General features: G+C 49.8%; 2 protein-coding genes across 4 annotated transcripts; one reads left to right on the top strand and one right to left on the bottom strand.

Annotated features, from left to right (window-relative positions):
* Positions 1 to 418: 418 nt before the first annotated feature.
* REM1 (RRAD and GEM like GTPase 1) lies at positions 419 to 11,655 on the bottom strand. 3 transcript variants are annotated; one of them, XM_010351733.3, is made up of 5 exons: positions 11,542 to 11,654; positions 10,156 to 10,714; positions 8,702 to 8,784; positions 3,293 to 3,494; positions 419 to 1,632 (listed from the first exon to the last, which is right to left on the bottom strand). In XM_010351733.3, the coding sequence occupies exons 2-5, from the start codon at positions 10,493 to 10,495 to the stop codon at positions 1,361 to 1,363; spliced, it is 897 nt and encodes a 298-aa protein (XP_010350035.1). In that variant the 5' UTR covers positions 10,496 to 10,714; positions 11,542 to 11,654; the 3' UTR covers positions 419 to 1,360. The 3 variants fall into 3 exon arrangements, with proteins under 3 accessions (XP_010350035.1, XP_074262477.1, XP_074262476.1); XM_074406376.1 differs by having other exon boundaries at positions 1,389 to 1,784; positions 10,156 to 10,736; positions 11,542 to 11,655; XM_074406375.1 differs by having other exon boundaries at positions 1,389 to 1,784; positions 11,542 to 11,655.
* Positions 1,713 to 17,714, top strand: DEFB124 (defensin beta 124). The gene is made up of 3 exons (XM_039479823.2): positions 1,713 to 1,769; positions 14,689 to 14,771; positions 17,522 to 17,714. Exons 2-3 carry the CDS (start codon positions 14,714 to 14,716, stop codon positions 17,677 to 17,679), a joined length of 216 nt encoding a protein of 71 aa, XP_039335757.1. The 5' UTR covers positions 1,713 to 1,769; positions 14,689 to 14,713; the 3' UTR covers positions 17,680 to 17,714.
* Positions 17,715 to 17,923: the final 209 nt, after the last annotated feature.

Here is a 17,923-nt window from a genome sequence, read left to right as displayed (position 1 = left end):
TCCTGAGGAGCTGGGATTACAGGCACGTGCCACCATGCCCAGCTAATTTTTTGTATATTTTTAGTAGAGATGGGGTTTCACCATATTGACCAGGACGGTCTCGATCTCTTGACCTCGTGATCCACCCACCTCGGCCTCCCAAAGTGCTGGGATTACAGGCTTGAGCCACCGCGCCCGGCCGAAATTATGTCTTTAAATTAGTTTTCCTAAGATTCTACAGGGTTTTGTAACATCTTTAAAGAGGACAGTGGATAAGTTGGTCACTGGAGTCTGACAAGCCTAACTGGAATCCCGGCAGCTTCACGAGTAGCAGCTGTATGACCTTGGTGGGCCTTCACTGTCCCATGCCTCAGTTTACTAATGAGCAAAATGGGGTTAATTGTAACACCCTCCTCCCAGGCGTTGGGAGGATTAACTAATAGTGGTGGCTGGGCGCGGTGGCTCAAGCCGGTAATCCCAGCACTTTGGGAGGCCGAGGCGGGTGGATCACGAGGTCAAGAGATCGAGACCATCCTGGTCATCATGGTGAAACCCTGTCTCTACTAAAAATACAAAAACTTAGCTGGGCATGGTGGCACGTGCCTATAATCCCAGCTACTCAGGAGGCTGAGGCAGGAGAATTGCCTGAACCCAGGAGGCGGAGGTTGCGGTGAGCCGAGATTGCTCCATTGCACTCCAGCCTGGGTAACAAGAGTGAAACTCCGTCTCAAAAACAAAACAAAACAAAAAACAAACAAAAACTAATAGTGGCGACAGCTTAGTACCCAGCTCCCAACAAACGCCAGCACTTCTATTGCCAGGATGAGGTCCTTCCAGACATGAGAATCTAGAATGTAAAAAATGGGTTAATGAGAAAGTAGCTGGTCACGGAACTGTGGTTGGGATCCACTGCCCGGAGAAAGGCCTGAGCACAAAATTGGTCCAAGGACTTTATTGATTGGCCCTGACACCCGGGCCAGCAGACTAAACCAGTCTGTAGTCAAGTGTAGATGGGAGGGCAGTAGGTGGAGATGACCCAAAGAGCCGAGACGGAGAGGTCTGGGCATTCAGATGGGTCATCCTTCTAGTCTGGTTTATTGTGAGGTTTTCTAAGGGTTGGCTAGAGCCCAGGGACAAGGAAGACTTTTTTACAAAAAGACCCCCACCAGATAAAAACTACGTTGCGCCCAGCATGGGGCTTTGGTCCATCGCTTCCTTGGCGTCCCCCAGGCTTGGATCTGGGGGATGCTCAGGCCATCAGGGCAGGTAAGCAAGACCCACGTTGCTGACTCCAGGGAGCGGCGCTTTTGTCCCGCAGTGTCGTCCGTGGAGCCCGGAATGCACCTCAGTGACCTGCCAACCCTCCGAAGGGCGGGCGGCTTCAGAGCACGGCCAGATTGTGGCAGGACTTGGAGCGGGCCTTGAGTGCCCGGCGGCGTGCGCTGCGGGCTGTCAGGCGTGCCAGGAAGCGACGAGCGCGCTGGGCTAGGCTGGCTCGCCGTCGCGGTGCTGGGGACTCCTCGGCCACACAGTCCTGGCGGCGCAGCCGCAGTTGGCGCACGACGCCCTCGAAGAGCTCCGCCACGTTGTGCTGCAGCGCGGCTGACGTCTCGATGAATTTACAGTCGAACACCACAGCGCAGGCGCGGCCCTCTGAGGGGGCGGGGCCCGGCGAGCAGGGGTGGAGCCACAGCCGGAAGGTGGAGAAAAAGGTAGAGAAGGTGTGTTCAGTCTCGATTGGAAGCAATTTTTCCTGTGCCCAGACCTGGTGCTGCTGTCTGGGGACTCAGGTAAATCAGACTGGGCTTTGAGGGAAGACAGAAAGGCTGGGGTCAGGTAGGGGCCAGATTGAATGCCGGGTGAAGGGTCTAATTCATTGGGATTACCTGGGGGAGCTTGTTAAAATGCAGATTACTGGACCCACCCTCAGAGTTTCTGATTCTGTAGGTTTGGGTTGAGGTCTGGAAATCTGTGCTTTAACAAAATCTCCTGGGGCTTATGTTGCAGGTTTTCTTTCTTTCTTTTTTCTTTTTTTTGGATGTCTGTCCGCAAAACATACGGTTTTCCACCTCCAGGATGCCACTGGGTCCGAGTTCTAGTCCTCAAGGGCTGGTGACTGTGAAATTGGCTTTTCTTTTCTGGGTCTCAGTTTACACATTTTTAAGATTTTATTCTGTGAGTAAAACCATTTAAAAATTTCATAGGCCCCATCTGATATGTCAAACTTATTAAAGTATTCCCCATCCCATTGTAAATACAATCCATATGCGACATTTAAAGTTTTGGTTTGTAGTTGCTGGCTGACAGATACGTTTTGCAGACAATTAAAGCTTTGAGAAATTTGCATTTCTAATTTTTTTCACTGTATTTTGGAGCCAATAATCGTTGTTTTCAGTTCTCAAATATAAGCCCTTGAAAAGCCTGTAGGCACCGGGCCTATTATGTTGGTGAATAAAGTCTCTGATTAAGGGGATAGGGGAGCCGTAGAAGAATTTTTTTTCTTCTTCGAGGCAGAGTCTCATTCTGTTGCCCAGGCTGGAGTGTAGTGGTGTGGTCTCGACTCACTGCAACCTCTGCCTCCTGGGTTCAAGCGATTCTCATGCATCAGCTGCCCAAGTAGCTGGGATAACTGGTGTTCACCACCACACCTGGCTAATTGTTGTATTTTTAGTAGAGATGGGGTTTCACCATGTTGGTCAGGCTGGTCTCGAACTCCTGACCTCAAGTGATCCACCTGCCTGGGTCTCCCAAAGTGCTGGGATTACAGGCATGAGCCACTGTGCCTGGCAGGGTTTTTTTTTTAAAAAGAGTTAAAATTATTTTTTGTTTTTTGTAGTGAGAGGGTCTTGCGGTGTTGCCAAACCTAGTCCTGAACTCCTGGGCTCAAGCAAGTCCTGCTGCCTTGGTCTCCCAAAGTGCTAGAATTATAGTTGTGAGCCACCATGGCCCGCCACATACAGGCATTTTTAAGAAGCGTAAATTTAGCTCTGGTCTTGGAAAATTCTGGCAGCTGGTGAGGAAGAATGATTGAGAAGTAGGAGGACTGTCGAAGGTAGAGATGCCAGGATAGCACAGAGGCTGTCGGCACAGAGGGAAGGGATGTGGGATTAATGGAGGTGGCCTGACAGGACTTAAGGACTGGTTTGGGGGTGGTGAGAGGGGAGGCAGGAACGGTTCCTGGCTTTCAGGCTTAGGCAACTGGCTGCAGGGTAGGGGCAGCTTGGCAGGGACAGTCACTGAGATGAAGAGTGCTGGAGGAGCAGCCATGACAGTGGGGCCCAGAGGAAGAGGAAGGGTGGGATGGAGGGCTCACCTTCCACGGAGACTTCTCGGCAGCGGGCCAAGTCCGCCTTGTTGCCCACGAGGATGATGGGCACATGGTCTGCCTGATGTGTGCGCCGCAGCTGGATGCGGAGCTCAGAGGCACTCTCAAAGCTGCCTCGGTCTGCAATGGAGTATACGATGATGTAGGCACAGCCCTGCTGCAGGCATGACTCCCGGCTCCAGCTTTTATCCTGTGGGAGAGGGACCCAAGGCCCGTCCTCAGAGAGTATCTAGGACCTGGCTGAGAAAGGTGGAGCTGGGATGGTCTAATGGGTGGGATGGGGCTGAGGTTTATAGTTTGGACAGGTGTGGGGGACAAATTCTGCCATAATTCCCTGTGTCACCTTGGGAAAACCAGTGATTCTTTCTGAGCCTCAGTTTCTCTGCTTGAAAGTTTAGGCTAATAACACCACCTCACAGAATTCTCTCATTCACGGTTAGTTTTGCAGGCTGGGTATTGGAGGCAGCATTTACTTGGTTCCTGTTCCTGTTAAAGAGGGTTCTGCCTTGGCCTGCTCGGCACTTTTGCCTTGTTTAGGAGGGTTTAGCCTTCCCATATGGTTCTTGAAGGCTGCTGTAATCCAGAATGAAGAGAAAAAAAGAAAAGAGAAGTGAGGACAGGAGGCTGATGTCAGAGGGAAGGCATTTTTCAGGACAGTTTTAAGACGGAAGTGAAGGAGCAACTTCAAAGTGTAATTTCACAAGGGGATGAGAGAGGCACGGAGCACTTTAAGAAGTGGAGTCCTTTCAAGTTGTTTGACCAAGAAAAAGAAAGAACTGGACTTCCGCTGATATTTTGGATGGTGATCTTTTGTCAGGGTCAGGCCTCCAAGACTGGACTACTTAGGTAATAACTTTGTAAGTGTTGAGTAAGACACAGTTTCTGCCCTCCAAAAGCTCATGATCTGGAAGAGAGGCTGTGGAAATGGGGAGTTACAGTGCAGTGTGAAAGTGCCAGTAAGAGGCATGTGCAAGTGGCTGGAGGAGTGGGGTCGGGAGGCCAGAAGAACTTCCCCTGGCAGAGTGTGGGAGGGCTTCACAGGGGACTGGTGAATGGGGTTAGGAAGGAAGGTCAGGCCAAGCAGGAGAGAAGAGATTCCAGGCAAAGGGAACAGTCGGCGCTAAAGGGAAAAAGACTGAGTGTGTTTGTGAGGTGGGGAAGAAGCCAGAAATTTTCTTTTCTTTTTGAGATGGAGTCCCACTCTGTCTCCCAGGCTGGAGTGCAGTGGCGTGGTCTTGGCTCACTGCAACCTCCACCTCCCAGGTTCAAGTGATTCTTCAGCCTCAGCCTCCTGAGTAGCTGGGATGACAGGCACCTGCCACCACTCCCAGCTAATTTTTATATTTTTAGTAGAGATGGGTTTCACCATATTGGCCAGGCTGATCTCAAATTCCTGACCTCAAGTGATCCACCTGCCTTGGCCTCCCGAAGTGCTGCTGGGATTACAGGCATGAGCCTCCACACTCAACCAGAAGCCAGAAATTTTCTGATAACCAAATGGGAATTTGGTGATGAATAGGAAACCATCAGATCCATGGTCAACGTTATTGTCAAAGCGGGGTAAGTTCTCAACAGCCATATTGATCATTTCCCAGACCAAATAACCTTAGGGTGAGTCAGACTGATGTGGGTTCTCAACCTTGACTACAGACAGGTTTCTTCCTCTGGGTCTTAGTTTTCCCCATCTCTAGAATGAGAAAGTGAGTCTTGACCATTCTTTCATTCATTCATTGCACAAATATTTATGGAGGATTTGCTGTGTGTCAAGATCACAAAAGCCAGTTGGTGCATGGATTTGTGTGTAAGAACTCATTGGCAGTGTGATTAAAAATATAGATTCTTGCCGGGCGCGGTGGCTCAAGCCTGTAATCCCAGCACTTTGGGAGGCCGAGGCGGGTGGATCATGAGGTCAAGAGATCGAGACCATCCGGGTCAACATGGTGAAACCCCGTCTCTACTAAAAATACAAAAAATTAGCTGGGCATGGTGGCATGTGCCTGTAATCCCAGCTACTCAGGAGGCTGAGGCAGGAGAATTGCCTGAACCCAGGAGGCGGAGGTTGCGGTGAGCCGAGATCGCGCCATTACACTCCAGCCTGGGTAACAAGAGCGAAACTCCATCTCAAAAAAAAAAAAAAAAAAAAAAAAAAAAAAAAAAAAATATATATATATATATATATATATATATATATATATAGATTCTTGGCTGGGTGCGATGGCTCATGCCTGTAATCCCAGCACTTTGGGAGGCTGAGGCGGGTGGATCACCTGAGGTCAGGAGTTCAAGACCAGCCTGGCTAACATGGTGAAACCCCATCTCTACTAAAAACACAAAAATTAACCAGGTGTGGTGGCAGGCACCTATAATCCTAGCTACTTGGTAGGCTGAGGCAGGAGAATTGCTTGAACCCGGGAGGTGGAGGTGGCAGTGAGCCAGAGCCAAGAGCATGCCAATGCACTGCAGCCTGGGTGACAGAGCAAGGCTCTGTCTCAAAACCTAAATGGCGAGTCTTCTGATTCCCATTCTACTGATGCGGAAAGTGAAGACCAGAGAGGTTAAATAATAATGATAATAATAATGTGTCCAGAGCTCTCAAATAGCAAGTGAAATTCAAACCCAGATCTACAAAATCCCAGAGGCTGTATTATTTTTATTTTTATTTATTTATCTTTTTTGAGACGGAGTTTCACTCTTGTTGCCAGGCTGGAGTGCAGTGGAGTGACCTTGGCTCACTACAACCTCTGCCTCCTAGGTTCAAGCAATTCTCTTGCCTCAGCCTCCCAAGTAGCTGGGATTACAGGCACCCGTTACCACGCCCAACTAATTTTTGAGCCACCACACCTGGCTGAGTTCAAGACCGGCCTTACCAACATGGAGAAAACTTGTCCTTACTAAAAATACAAAATTAGCAAGGTATGCTTGTAATCCCAGCTACCCGGGAAGCTGAGGCAGGAGAATTGCTTGAACATGGGAGGTAGAGGTTACAGTGAGCTGAGATTGCGACATTGCACTCCAGCCTGGGCAACAAGAATGAAACTCCATCTCAAAAAATAATTAATTAATTAAAATAAATAAAAATCAAATTTATCAGGCCTCACCCTTGACCTAGAGAATAAGGAGCTCTGGTCAGGTGCAGTGGCTCACACCTGTAATCCCAGCACTTTGGGAGGCCAAGGCAGGTGGATCACCTGAAGTCAGGAGTTCGAGACCAGACTGACCAACAAGGTAAAACCCCATCTCTACTAAAAATGCAAAAAATTAGCCAGGCATGGTGGTGCACACCTGTAATCCCAGCTACTTAGGAGGCTGAGGCAGGAGAATTGCTTGAATCTGCCTCAGGAGAATTGCTTGAACCTGGGAGGCAGAGGTTACAGTGAGCCAAGATTGCAACGTTGTACTCCAGCCTAGGCGACAGAACTAGACTCCATTTCAAAAATAAATAAATAAATAAATAAGTAAGAAACCCTAAAAGTGGGGTTCTATAATCTATATAGATATATATAGTTTTTTTTTTTTTTTTTTTTTTTTTTTTTTTTTTTTTTGAGGTGGAGTCTCTCTCTGTTGCTCAGGCTGGAGTGAAATGGCACGATCTTGGTTCAGGCTCACTGCAACCTCTGCCTCCTGGTTCAAGCAATTCTCCTGCCTCAGCCTCCCGAGTAGCTGGGACTAAAGGTGCCTGCTGCCACCCCTGGCTATTTTTGTATTTTAGTAGAGACAGGGTTTCACCATGTTAGCTAGGCTGGTCTTGAACTCCTAACCTCAGGTGATCTGCCCACCTTGGCCTCCCAAAGTGCTGGGATTACAGGTGTGAGCCACTATACCTAGCCAAGAATCTATATTTTTAATCACACTGCCAATGAGTTCTTATGCACAGATCCATGCACCAACTGGCTTTTGTGATCTTGACACACAGAAAACACACAGTTTCACAAGAGTGAAACTCCGTCTCAAAAAGAAAAAATATAAAAAGAAACAGCCTCTGGGATTTTGTAGATCTGGGTTTGAATCTCACTTGCTATTTGAGAGCTATGGACACATTATTATTTAACCTCTCTGGTCTTCAGTTTCCTCATCAGTAGAATGGGAATCAGAAGATTCACCATTTAGTTTTTGAGACAGAGCCTTGCTCTGTTGGCCAGGTTGGAGTGCAGTAGCGTGATCTTGGCTCACTGCAACCTCCACCTCCCGGGTTCAAGTGATTCTCCTGCCTCAACCTCCCAAGTAGCTGGGATTACGTGCCCACGCTACCACACCTGGCTAATTTTTGTATTTTTAGTAGGGGTGTGGTTTCATTTTGTTGGCCAGGCTGGTTCAAATTCCTGACCTCAGGTGAACCACCTGCCTTGCCCTCCCAAAGTTCGGGGATTACAGGCCTGAGTCACTGCACCAGGCCCAGTTTTTGTTTTGATTGAATTCATAAAATATGTCTAGTGCTTAGCACAGGGGCTGACACTTAGGAAGTGGGCACTCCATAAATGTCAGGTGCTGTTATAAGAATCATCGTCATTATTATGCTCATTTGGGCTGAGGTTTCCTTTTATGGTTGTTAAAAGGAGAGCTGTCAACCATTCTTGTCAATCACGAATCAATGTCCTCCTAAGCTCCACCCCATGGGCAGGGCCTCCCTCAATTTTAGGAGAGTGGCCTATGCCTTAGAGATGGGATCCCAGGTGATTTTTAGATCCTCTTTGCTTAGGTGTTTTTCCTCAAAGTTTTACAATGAGCCATGTATTACCTGTGTAGCAAAAGAAAAAAAAAACACAAACAAAAGAAAACCATAATAGGACGTGTTCCTGCCTACTGCTGTCTTCCTGCTCTGGTTTCCTTTTTCTCTAGCTACCAGGTCATAATTACTAAGAGTTATCATTTACAGTTCTTCACCCCATTCAGCATTTTTTCATGCTTTAAACTGGGCTCACCTCTGAGATTGCATAAGAACTTTAAAAAACTAGCTGAGGAGGAAGGCAAGAATGTTTTACCCATTTATCAGATGAGAAAACTGGCACTCGGAGTGGTCAATTGCACAAAACTACACAACTAGTAAGAAGAAGAAAGGGGGTTCAGGCTTAGGCATTTTGGTGCCAAATCCAACATTCCTTCTGCACAATGTGGGTGGGTGGGGTGAAGGTGGAAATAATGCTGGGAAGCTCTGCGTAGGGAGAAGCACATTCTGGGATGCCCGCTGGGAGGGGATTATGGAGTGAGAAAAGGGGCCAGGGTCAAAAAGGTCTTCTGTTTGGGGTTGGAAAGACGGCTTGCGGCTGTGGGTTTTGGGGGAGGGTGCTGCATCCTCAGCTTTTGCTCACACCTGATCTGTAGTGTCCCAGGAGGGGACAGGAAGGAGTCTGGTATTAGGCTCAGCACCCGTCTCCCCAAATCCTGCTTGCAGTGCCATACCAGTTTCTCGGCCTCCCAGGTGTCCACGACCAGCAATGTGGTGTCTTCTCCATCCACCGTGAGGGTCCTCTCATACACACCTTCTGCAAAAGGAGGGGCAAGCCTGAGAGAGTGTGGGGTTCCCTACCCGCCTTTCTGGTCACATCGCCCCCTCCACTTCTCAGAAACACTCATTGCACTTGTTTGATGCCTGTCTCTCCTGGCAGGAGCACATGTCTTCCTAGCTGCTATAATACCTGGCGCATTGTAGGTGCCAAAAAGACTTGATTGATTGAATGAAGGTCGGGTGGTGGGGTTAAAGTTGGGCTAGGAATTCTCCCAGGCCTGCTCTGTCTCTGACTTAATGTGTGCTTCAGGCAGGTCATGTTATCCCCTTTTGGCCTCAGTCTCCCTATTTGTAACACATGGGTTCTCACTTTTGAGGCTGGCAGAGGGAAGTTAAGACTAGAGAAGAGTCTGGCTAGATGTCCCCACCTTTTCTCTGCATTTAATCAACCCCCTTCCCCACTCACCCTGTGTCCTCTTGCCCAGTCCTTCAGGGCCTACCTTCGTCTCTTCTATCTTCCCTGTACTCCATCATCCTGGGGCCCCCGACACTCTCAGGTCACTTCATTTCTTGGGAATAAAGCAACCCAGGGCCCAGAACCTGGGGTCTGGGAGTCTCCCTTCCACAAAGGATCTTAGTTTTGTTGTAGGTCATGGTGACCATAGATGGGTGTCTATGGGACTAGGAGAATCAGAGTCAGAGGCGTCGGGGTGGGGAGTTTCCAAGCTGGGTGGAAGCCCACCATTTCTTGACATGGAACTCAGAACTGCCACCCTTATGACATGGAAATGAATCATACACTTCTCATTCGTGGGAAATTGGCAAAATTCTTGCTCTGTTCAAGAATTTCCCTCCCCTTGACCATTCATTGTGCAGGCTGTGCCCTGTACAACTTTGGAGTGGGGCATGTTGAGAAACACTACATTTGCCCTGCCCCCATGGCTCCTCTGTGGAGGGACCTTTTAGTTTGTAATTAGTGGGAGGCAGGTAACAGCTGCCTATTTGGTAGATTCTGGAGTTATGAGTAAATATAGAGTATTTGTGTATTAATAAGAATCACCTGTCTAAGAGCAAATAAATACACGGATGAGGATCTGCTCAGGGACTTCAGCCTGGAAAGCTGTCAGCCTCTCAGCTCTAAGGCTGTTGGTCCCCTGGATAGATCCACTCTGTTGTTCTATCTGGGTGTTCTGCCTCTCAATACCTTCAGTGCTACCTAGGTGGGGGTCTCCCAACCGAGCTGGTTCTCAGTACGGGAGGACATGGTTCATGTCATAGTCTGAGTGAATGATGCCCCTTAGAGTTGAACAGTGCATGACTTGTACAACTGTTCTTGGGAGCCCAGTGCCCTGGTGACAGGGCTTTCACTCCTTTGGCCACATCCCAGCCCAGCCCGTATGGCCCCTACCTTCCAGCTGTTCATGGAGGTCCTTCTCTTGCTTCCCTGCAAAGAGGCTGGCCAGGCTGGTCTTCCCCACTCCAGGATCTCCAAGTAGCACCACACGGTAGAAGGCCTCCCAGGAGGCTTCAGAGTCACTGGATTCAGAAGACCAATCATCTGGGGCAGGGGAAGGCTTCTGGGTGGGAGGATTGAGGGAGGCTGATTGGCCCAACCGGGGATGCTGGGATTGAGTGGAAGGCGCTGTGCTCAGGAGGCCAGGCTGGCTGCCCCGCGGGGACAGGGGCAGTGGGGTGCTAGCTCGCCGGCACAGAGGGGTCTTTGATTCCTGCCTGGTGTTGAGTGTCATCTTTGGTAGAGGGGTTTTGCCTCTTCCTTCCTTCTGAAAGAAGGGGGAATTGGCTGTCAGCCAGTGGCTTTGAGCTGCTGCTTCTTTCTATAGCATCCCGATAAGCTGCTGAGATGGCTTTTTCCAGATCCTCCTCTTGTTCAGATGGGAGGATGAGGTGCCTCAGCTTCTTGGGTTGGGGGCCTTCTGGCTTCAGGCTGAGCGTACACCTGGATCTGGCTGGAAGGAGTGAGCGCACAGGCTGTGAACACACAGACATGCACACCCAGAGGCCATTAAGGATGACCTACTCCTGATGACAGGCAGGCGGAAGGGCAGCAGTGAGGTGGGGTGTCCTCACATGCACACTCTCCCTTCTGTGTACCGGGCCTGCCCTTTCCATACAACAAGAGGCCCTGGCTGTGAAAGGCATCTGAATTGTTCCCCTCCTCCCCTTCCCCACTGCTCTCTTTCACAGGTTCTGGGTCGGGAGTGCAGTTTGAGGTCCCCCACCAAGGATAGGGGTTACTTAACTTTGATGCCCAATTTCACGGAGTCTGAGGAGGAAGAGGCAGGAGGGTGGGTTGATACTCCAGAAGGGTGGGGGGGCGTGGGGGGTAACCCGACTGTAACCCGAGTGCCCTGGTGCTATGGGAACCGCGTGTCTGACCCGCCCACTGTGTGAAAAATTCAGGAGCGGCTGGCGCTACGGCCTCCAACTGCTTTTAATGACCGGAGCTGCCAGGCCTCAGGTTAGGTGACAGGACAGGGTCGTGGCAAGGGACGGGGAGGACAGACCACAGGGCCCAGGAAGGCTGTGCCATTCCTGGAGTCTGGGTCCAAACTTTCCCAGCCGGCATCCGGGGTGTGAATGCCCCATCCTGGGGTCGGGGGGTCTTTGTCTAGGGCTACCCAGCTCTCCGGGTCCCAAGGTCTGAAGACCCTCACCCTCGGGACGCAGTTTCGAAGTCCCCCTACCCTGGCAACGCTGCAGAACCCCCCTGCAATCGCCTGGCGAACTCTGCTCCAACTTTAGCAAGCTGGCGGCGCGGAGCGCAGGGCTTTACCTCGGCGTGGGAGGGTCCAGGGTCCCCCGCAGCTCCAGCGGCAGGATGCTCCAGGCTGCACCACCCGCCTCCGCACGCAGCCCCTCAGGCCAGTTGCCCTCCCCTGGGTCGGGGGAGGAGCCGCGACCCCGCCCCATCCAGCCCCGCCCCGTTAGGGCAGCCCCGGGGTCCCCGCCCCAAGGCCCTGGCCGCTCAGTGACTTTTCTGAAAGCGCAGAGCTCAGCTGACCCGCTTCTGCCAGTCCTACGAACTGAACCGGGTGAAGGGTGGTGGATGAGAGAGGATGGGGGCTCGATTCTTGGGTCTGGAGCGTCCCATCTGGGTCCACATCTGTCCACTCCATCAAGGGGATGAATCAACATTAGCCTCCAGAAAAACCACTTGGGGAACTTGCTAAATGTTCGGGTCCCACCTTCCAAGAGAGGCAGATTCCGCAGTGCTGGGAGAGGGGTTTGGGAAGCTACATTTTAAACAAGTGCCCCAAGTGATCCTAGTGCAGATGGCTCATTGACCTCACTTTGAGAACCTCTGCTCTGGATGAAGGATTAATTCTGGGAGGTGGTCTGGAGGAAAAGAGAGCTCAGGAAGTCTGCACTGAAGAATCCTGAAAATCGTATATTTGGCATCATTGCATCATTCATTCATTCACCAGCTGAGGCTTAGCTGGTTCTGGGCCTCAAGTCTCTGCCGTTCAGCCTGTTTCTCTCTCTCTTTATTTATTTATTTTTTCTTTTGAGATGGAGTCTCGCTCTGTCAGGGGAGTGCAAAGGCACGATCTCAGCTCACTGCAACCTCTGCCTCCCAGGTTCAGGTGATTCTCCTGCCTCAGCCTCCCCAGTAACTGGGATTACAGGCACCTGTCACTATGCCTGGCTAATTTTGTATTTTTAGTAAAGACAGGGATTCTCCATGTTGGTCATGCTGGTCTTGAACTCCTGACCTCAGTTGATGGGCTCAACTCAGCTTCCCAAAGTGCTGGGATTACAGGTGTGAGCCACTGCATCCAGGTTCAGCCTACTGTTTCTATCACTCATGGATAAAAAACAAACAAACAAACAAACAAACTTGCAGGTATGGAGCAAAGAGAGTGCTGGTGACGTTGGTCATCCGAGGGGCCAGCATCCAGACTCTTTGACAGGGGTGCCTCCCTTTAGGTCTTGAGAAATTGGGGTGTGTACATGTGTGGAGCCCATGGAGACCAGGCTGCACCTGTAGGTGGGGCTCGCTGTCATGGCTGAGGGGGTTCAGGTGTCCAGCTTGGAATAACTCCCACAGCAGCTGGGCAGACTGGCTCAGCCCCAGCAGGTCCTGGAACTGATGCGGAACGCCCTCATGGCTGGCTTCCTTCCGTGGCTTGGCCCTCTTAGCTTACCTTTCTGGCTTGGAAGATGGGCCGTGCCTGTTGCAGCACCCTTCATTGTCTGGGAGTGAGGTGACTTGGCTTTTAGTTCCATCTCTACAGCTCAATTGCTGTGTGACCTTAGGCAAGTCAACTCCCCTCTGTGGTTTTCAGTTTCTTTATTTAAAACCATGATTTGAACAGCTTACACTCTTGCTAAAAAACTTTTGGTTGGGCCGGGTGCGGTGGCTCACGCCTGTAATCCCAGCACTTTGGGAGGCTGAGGCGGGTGGATCATGAGGTCAAGAGATCGAGACCATCCTGGTCAACAAGGTGAAACCCCGTCTCTACTAAAAATATGAAAATTAGCTGGGCATGGTGGTGTGTGCCTGTAATCCCAGCTACTCAGGAGGCTGAGACAGGAGAATTGCCTGAACCCAGGAGGCGGAGTTTGCGGTGAGCCGAGATCGCGCCATTGCACTCCTGCCTGGGTAACAAGAGCGAAACTCTGTCTCAAAAAAAAAAAAAACCAAAAAAAATACCTTTTGGTTGTCTACAATACAGAAGTCTGAACTTGGAGTTCAAGCCCCATTATATTCTCTGGAGAATCCTTTCAACCTCTCCTCCCAGGAAAGCCCTTGCTTGGCTCACGTCCCACTCTTTTAGGCACATTCTGTTCCTTCTGCCTGGGATACCTTTTACCCTATTCATCTTTCATGACGCAACTTAGAGCCCGTGTACCAGACACTGTTCTAAGCTCTAGATGAATATTATCTCAGGGGTTCTCAAACTTTGGCGGTGTGTTAGAATCACCTGGAGGGCTTGTTAAGCCACATTTTGCTGGGACCCACCCTTCAGGGCTTTGGATTCAGTAGGTTCCGGGTAGGGCTAGAGAAGTGGCATTTCTAACAAATCCCAGGTATGGCTACTGCTTGCTGGTCTGGGAACCACATTTTAAGAGCCAGTGTATTATTTCATTTAATCCCCTAAGTGAGATGGGTAGCTGTTACTCTCTATGACATGGGTACTATTACTCCTATTACTCTTCCCTTTTTTTTTTTTTTTTTTTTTTTTTGAGACAGAGTCTCACTCTGTTGCCCAGGCTGGAGTGCAGTAGTGTGATCTCGGCTCACTGCAACCTCCGCCTCCTGGGTTCAAGCAGTTCTCCTGCCTCGGCTTCCCGAGCAGCTGGGACTACAGCTGCACGCCACCATGCCCAGCTAATTTTTTTGTATTTTTAGTAGAGAGGGGGTTTCACCATGTTGGCCAGGCTGGTTTCGAATTCCTGATCTGCCCGTCTCAGCCTCCCAAAGTGCTGGAATTACAGGCATGAGCCACCGCGCCTGGCCTGTTCTTCCCATTTTAGAGTCGGCCTGCATTCATGCTGGTCACTTGGCCTTGCAAGGGCCTGTCATCATTTCATAGACAACAGCCTGAGGCTCAGAGAGGTTAGGTGACTTGTCTGATGTCTCACAGCAGTTAGGGGGAGATGCTGGGATTGAATTAGGTCTCTCTTAAGTCAAGGTTTTTTCCACTCTCTTAGGCGGGGAAGATGTCTAGTTTCTGACCCTAGACATTGTCTCAGAAAATTCTGCCCCCAGCTTCAGAGCTCAGCAGGCTCCAGAGGGTGTGGCTGACCCGTTCCCATGTAGCTGGCAGAGGTCCCAAGCAGCCTGGGGACCACATGGCCTCATACTCCCACTTAGGTCTGCTGCCCACAGCACGGCCGTCATCTGCCGCTCAATAAAGGCTGGGCTGGAAGCAGCGAGGCTCAGCATCTCGGCTCCCTCCTCTTGCTTTCTCTCCAGCAGCCGCCCCAGGAGCTCCGTGGCCATGACACAGCTACTTCTGCTCCTTGTGGCTCTCCTGGTCCTGGGTCATGCGCCACCAGGTACCCACTTAGTATGTGTGTGTGTGTGCATGTGCATGTGCGTGTGTGTGAAAGAGGACCAGACTCTCAGGTCCTGGAGGACAGAGGGGCCTGGGCCTGCATTTAAGTTCTGGCCCCACCAGCGACCTGCTGGGTAACTTAGAGCAACTTGCTAAATCAGCCTGCACCTCAGTTTTTGAATCTCCAAAATGGGATTCTCTCAATAAATATGCATTTATGTTATGATGGTTGTGAAATCATAACAGTGACAGACGTCTAGCAGTGAAAGAAAACAAGGTCCTTGCTTTCATGCAGCTGACATTTTAGTTGGTTGGGGTAGAAAATAAACAGATAAACATATGTCAGGTGGTGATAAGTGCTAAGAAGAAAGACAAGGGAAGGGGTTACAGTGGCGAGTGTTTGGATGGGGCAGTGATGGGAAGGCTGAGGAGGATGGACAGGGAAGGCCTCTGATAAAATTTTTTCCCTTTTTTTTTTGAGACGGAGTTTCATTCTTGTCGCCCAGACTGGAGTGCAATGGTGCGATTTTGGCTCTCTGCAACCTCCACCTTTTGGGTTCAAGCAATTCTCCTGCCTCAGCCTCCCAGGTAGCTGGTTTTACAGGCATGTGCCACCATGCCCAGCTAACTTTTGTATTTTTAGTAGAGACGGGGTTTCGCCACGTTAGTCAGGCTGGTCTCGAACTCCTGACCTTGGGCTAATTCACCTGCCTTGGCTTCCCAAAGTGCCAGGATTACAGATGTGAGCCACCACAGCCAGCCTAGATCTTTTCTTTTTAAAAACTTTTTATTTAGGAAAATTTCACATATACATGAATGTAGGGAGAATAACATAAATAAACAAGGTGAACTTTAAACATTTTTATTATGGGAAAATTTAAACTTATGCAGAAATAGAGACTAATGTAACAGCATGAGTTTTTAAAAAGAGACTTCTTTATTTGACTTTTTAAATTTTTTGTAGAGATGGGGGGTCTCACTGTTTTGCCCAGGCTGGTCTCAAACTCGGCCGAAAGCAATCCTCCAGCTTTGGCTTCCCGAAGTGCTGGGATTACAGGCATGAGGCCAGCCAGAAACTTTGGTATTTAGGAAAATTTCAACCAAAAATAAGAAATAAATAGTATAAAGAACCTCTATTACCCATCGCTCAACCTCAACAATTACCAGCTTGAACGAATCCTGTTTTGTTATTTACTTCCTCCTCCTCCCCTGTGAATTATTTTGAAGTAGATTCCAGCAATCTTATTTGATATAAAGTGGGTTTGAACAGAGGTCTGAATAAGGTGAAAATATGAGAGAAGATTGTTCCAGACAGAAAGAAGGAGCAGCAAGGGCCGAGGTCCCGAGGCAGGGTGATGGATGTGTTTGAACAGCAGCAAGGAGGGTGGTGTGGCTGGGGGAGGGAGCGCAGAGGAAATCGGTGGGTGACAGAATCAAGATATGAGCAAGAGAGTGCAGATCACGCAGGAGAAAGAAACTGCTTCTGGGTCTTGGGGTGATTGGGAAGTTCAAATATGATGACGCGTTAAGAGTATTTCTTGGCTGGGTGTGGTGGTTCATACCCATAATCCTATCCCTTTGGGAGACCAAGGTGGGAGGATTGCTTGAGCCCAGGACTTCGAGACTAACCTGGGCAACATAGGGAGACCTCATCTCTACAAAAAATTAAAAACATTAGCTGGGCATGGTGGCAGGCACCTGTGGCCCTCGCCACTTGGGGGGCTGGCAGGAGAATTGCTTGAACCCAGGAGGTGGAGGCTGCAGTGGGCGGAGATTGCGCCACTGCACTGGAAGTTATCATGAGCAATATGGGCATGGTCCATGCCCTCAAGCAGCTTCCAGCGTCACGAAGGACGGTTAAAAAAAAGCAAATAAATACAAGACATAGGTTCTGTGGTAACTGTCATGTTGGAAATGATGCGGGTACTGTGATGGCCAATTAGAGCAGATGTGGCAAGTGAGGGGACCATGTGGACAAGCTTGACTGCTAAATGACATTTCTAGACATACAGCCTCAGACAAGCAGAGAGCAAGCAGCTCAGAAGAACTAGCACAAAGTGGGGGGCGCGAGCCACTGTGCCCAGTTGGATAACGTCATTAACCTCGCTGAGCCTCAGTTTCTTTACCTGTATAGCAGGGGTTGTAATAAGACTACCTATAATCATGCAGCATTGTTATGAAAAGTGCTAATGTGTACTTGGTGTGTGGTTTTACCTGGACAAGAAATTCATCTCTATTTTTTTTTTTTTGAGATGGAGTCCCATTCTGTTGCCCAGGCTGGAGTGCAGTGGTGCAATCTCAGCTCACTGCAACTTCCACCTCCTGGGTTCAAGCGATTCTCCTGCCTCAGCCTCCCAAGTAGCTGGGACTCAAGGCACATGCCACCATGCCCAGCTAATTTTCGTATTTTTAGTAGAGACAGGATTTCACCATGTTGGTCAGGCTGATCTCAAAACTCCTGGCTTCAGGTGATCTGCTTGCCTTGGACTCCCAAAGTGCTGGGATTACAGGCGTGAGCCACCGTGCCCAGCCTTAGTTTCTAATTTGTAACTAATGGTCTAACCTGTGACCTAATTTAATTAGGTCTAATTTAAATTGTAATCAGTACTCTCATCTATGACTAGGGAGTTAACAAATGACCAGAGGACTAATCTTCGACCAGTGTTAGTGCATCTGTGGTATAACTTGTGACCAGCGGTCTAACCTGTGACCCATAGGCTGCTCTGTGACCTGTGGTCTTCCTCTGCTTAGGGAGAAGTGAATTCAAACGGTGCTGGAAGGGCCAAGGGGCCTGCCGGACTTACTGCACAAGGCAAGAAACTTACATGCACCTGTGCCCAGATGCTTCCCTGTGCTGTCTCTCCTATGCATTGAAACCTCCACCTGTCCCCAAGCCTGAATATGAGTAGCTGCTTCTTGCTGTCCAATAAAACACAGGCTGCCAGTTGTCTCTTCTTTCTGTCTGCTTCCTGTGCTCCTCTTCCCCCAGGGGTGGGGGACAGGTCTAGGATGTGGGAGAAATGGTCCGTGGACGGAGGTGAGGGACCTGAGCAGAGTGGGCGCTAATGACCATTGTAAACAGTTCCAGTCCTGGCCACATCACTTTCTCTCTGTCCAACTCCGGAAAAATTATTCAACCTCTGAAAGTCTCCT

Source organism: Saimiri boliviensis, chromosome 9 (assembly GCF_048565385.1).
Source record: "Saimiri boliviensis isolate mSaiBol1 chromosome 9, mSaiBol1.pri, whole genome shotgun sequence".
Lineage (NCBI taxonomy): Eukaryota > Metazoa > Chordata > Mammalia > Primates > Cebidae > Saimiri > Saimiri boliviensis.
This window is presented reverse-complemented; position numbering and strand designations above follow the sequence as displayed.

Excerpts from the sequence above, each read along its gene's own strand:
- REM1 (XM_074406376.1), bottom strand. The coding sequence starts at position 10,495 with ATGACACTCAACACCAGGCAGGAATCAAAGACCCCTCTGTGCCGGCGA. Across the intron at positions 8,785-10,155 it reads CCTCCATGAACAGCTGGAAG|AAGGTGTGTATGAGAGGACC; the intron begins GTAGGGGCCATA and ends CTCCTTTTGCAG. Across the intron at positions 1,785-3,292 it reads CCGAGAAGTCTCCGTGGAAG|CCCAGTCTGATTTACCTGAG; the intron begins GTGAGCCCTCCA and ends CTTCCCTCAAAG.
- DEFB124 (XM_039479823.2), top strand. The coding sequence starts at position 14,714 with ATGACACAGCTACTTCTGCTCCTTGTGGCTCTCCTGGTCCTGGGTCAT. Across the intron at positions 14,772-17,521 it reads CCTGGGTCATGCGCCACCAG|GGAGAAGTGAATTCAAACGG; the intron begins GTACCCACTTAG and ends TCCTCTGCTTAG.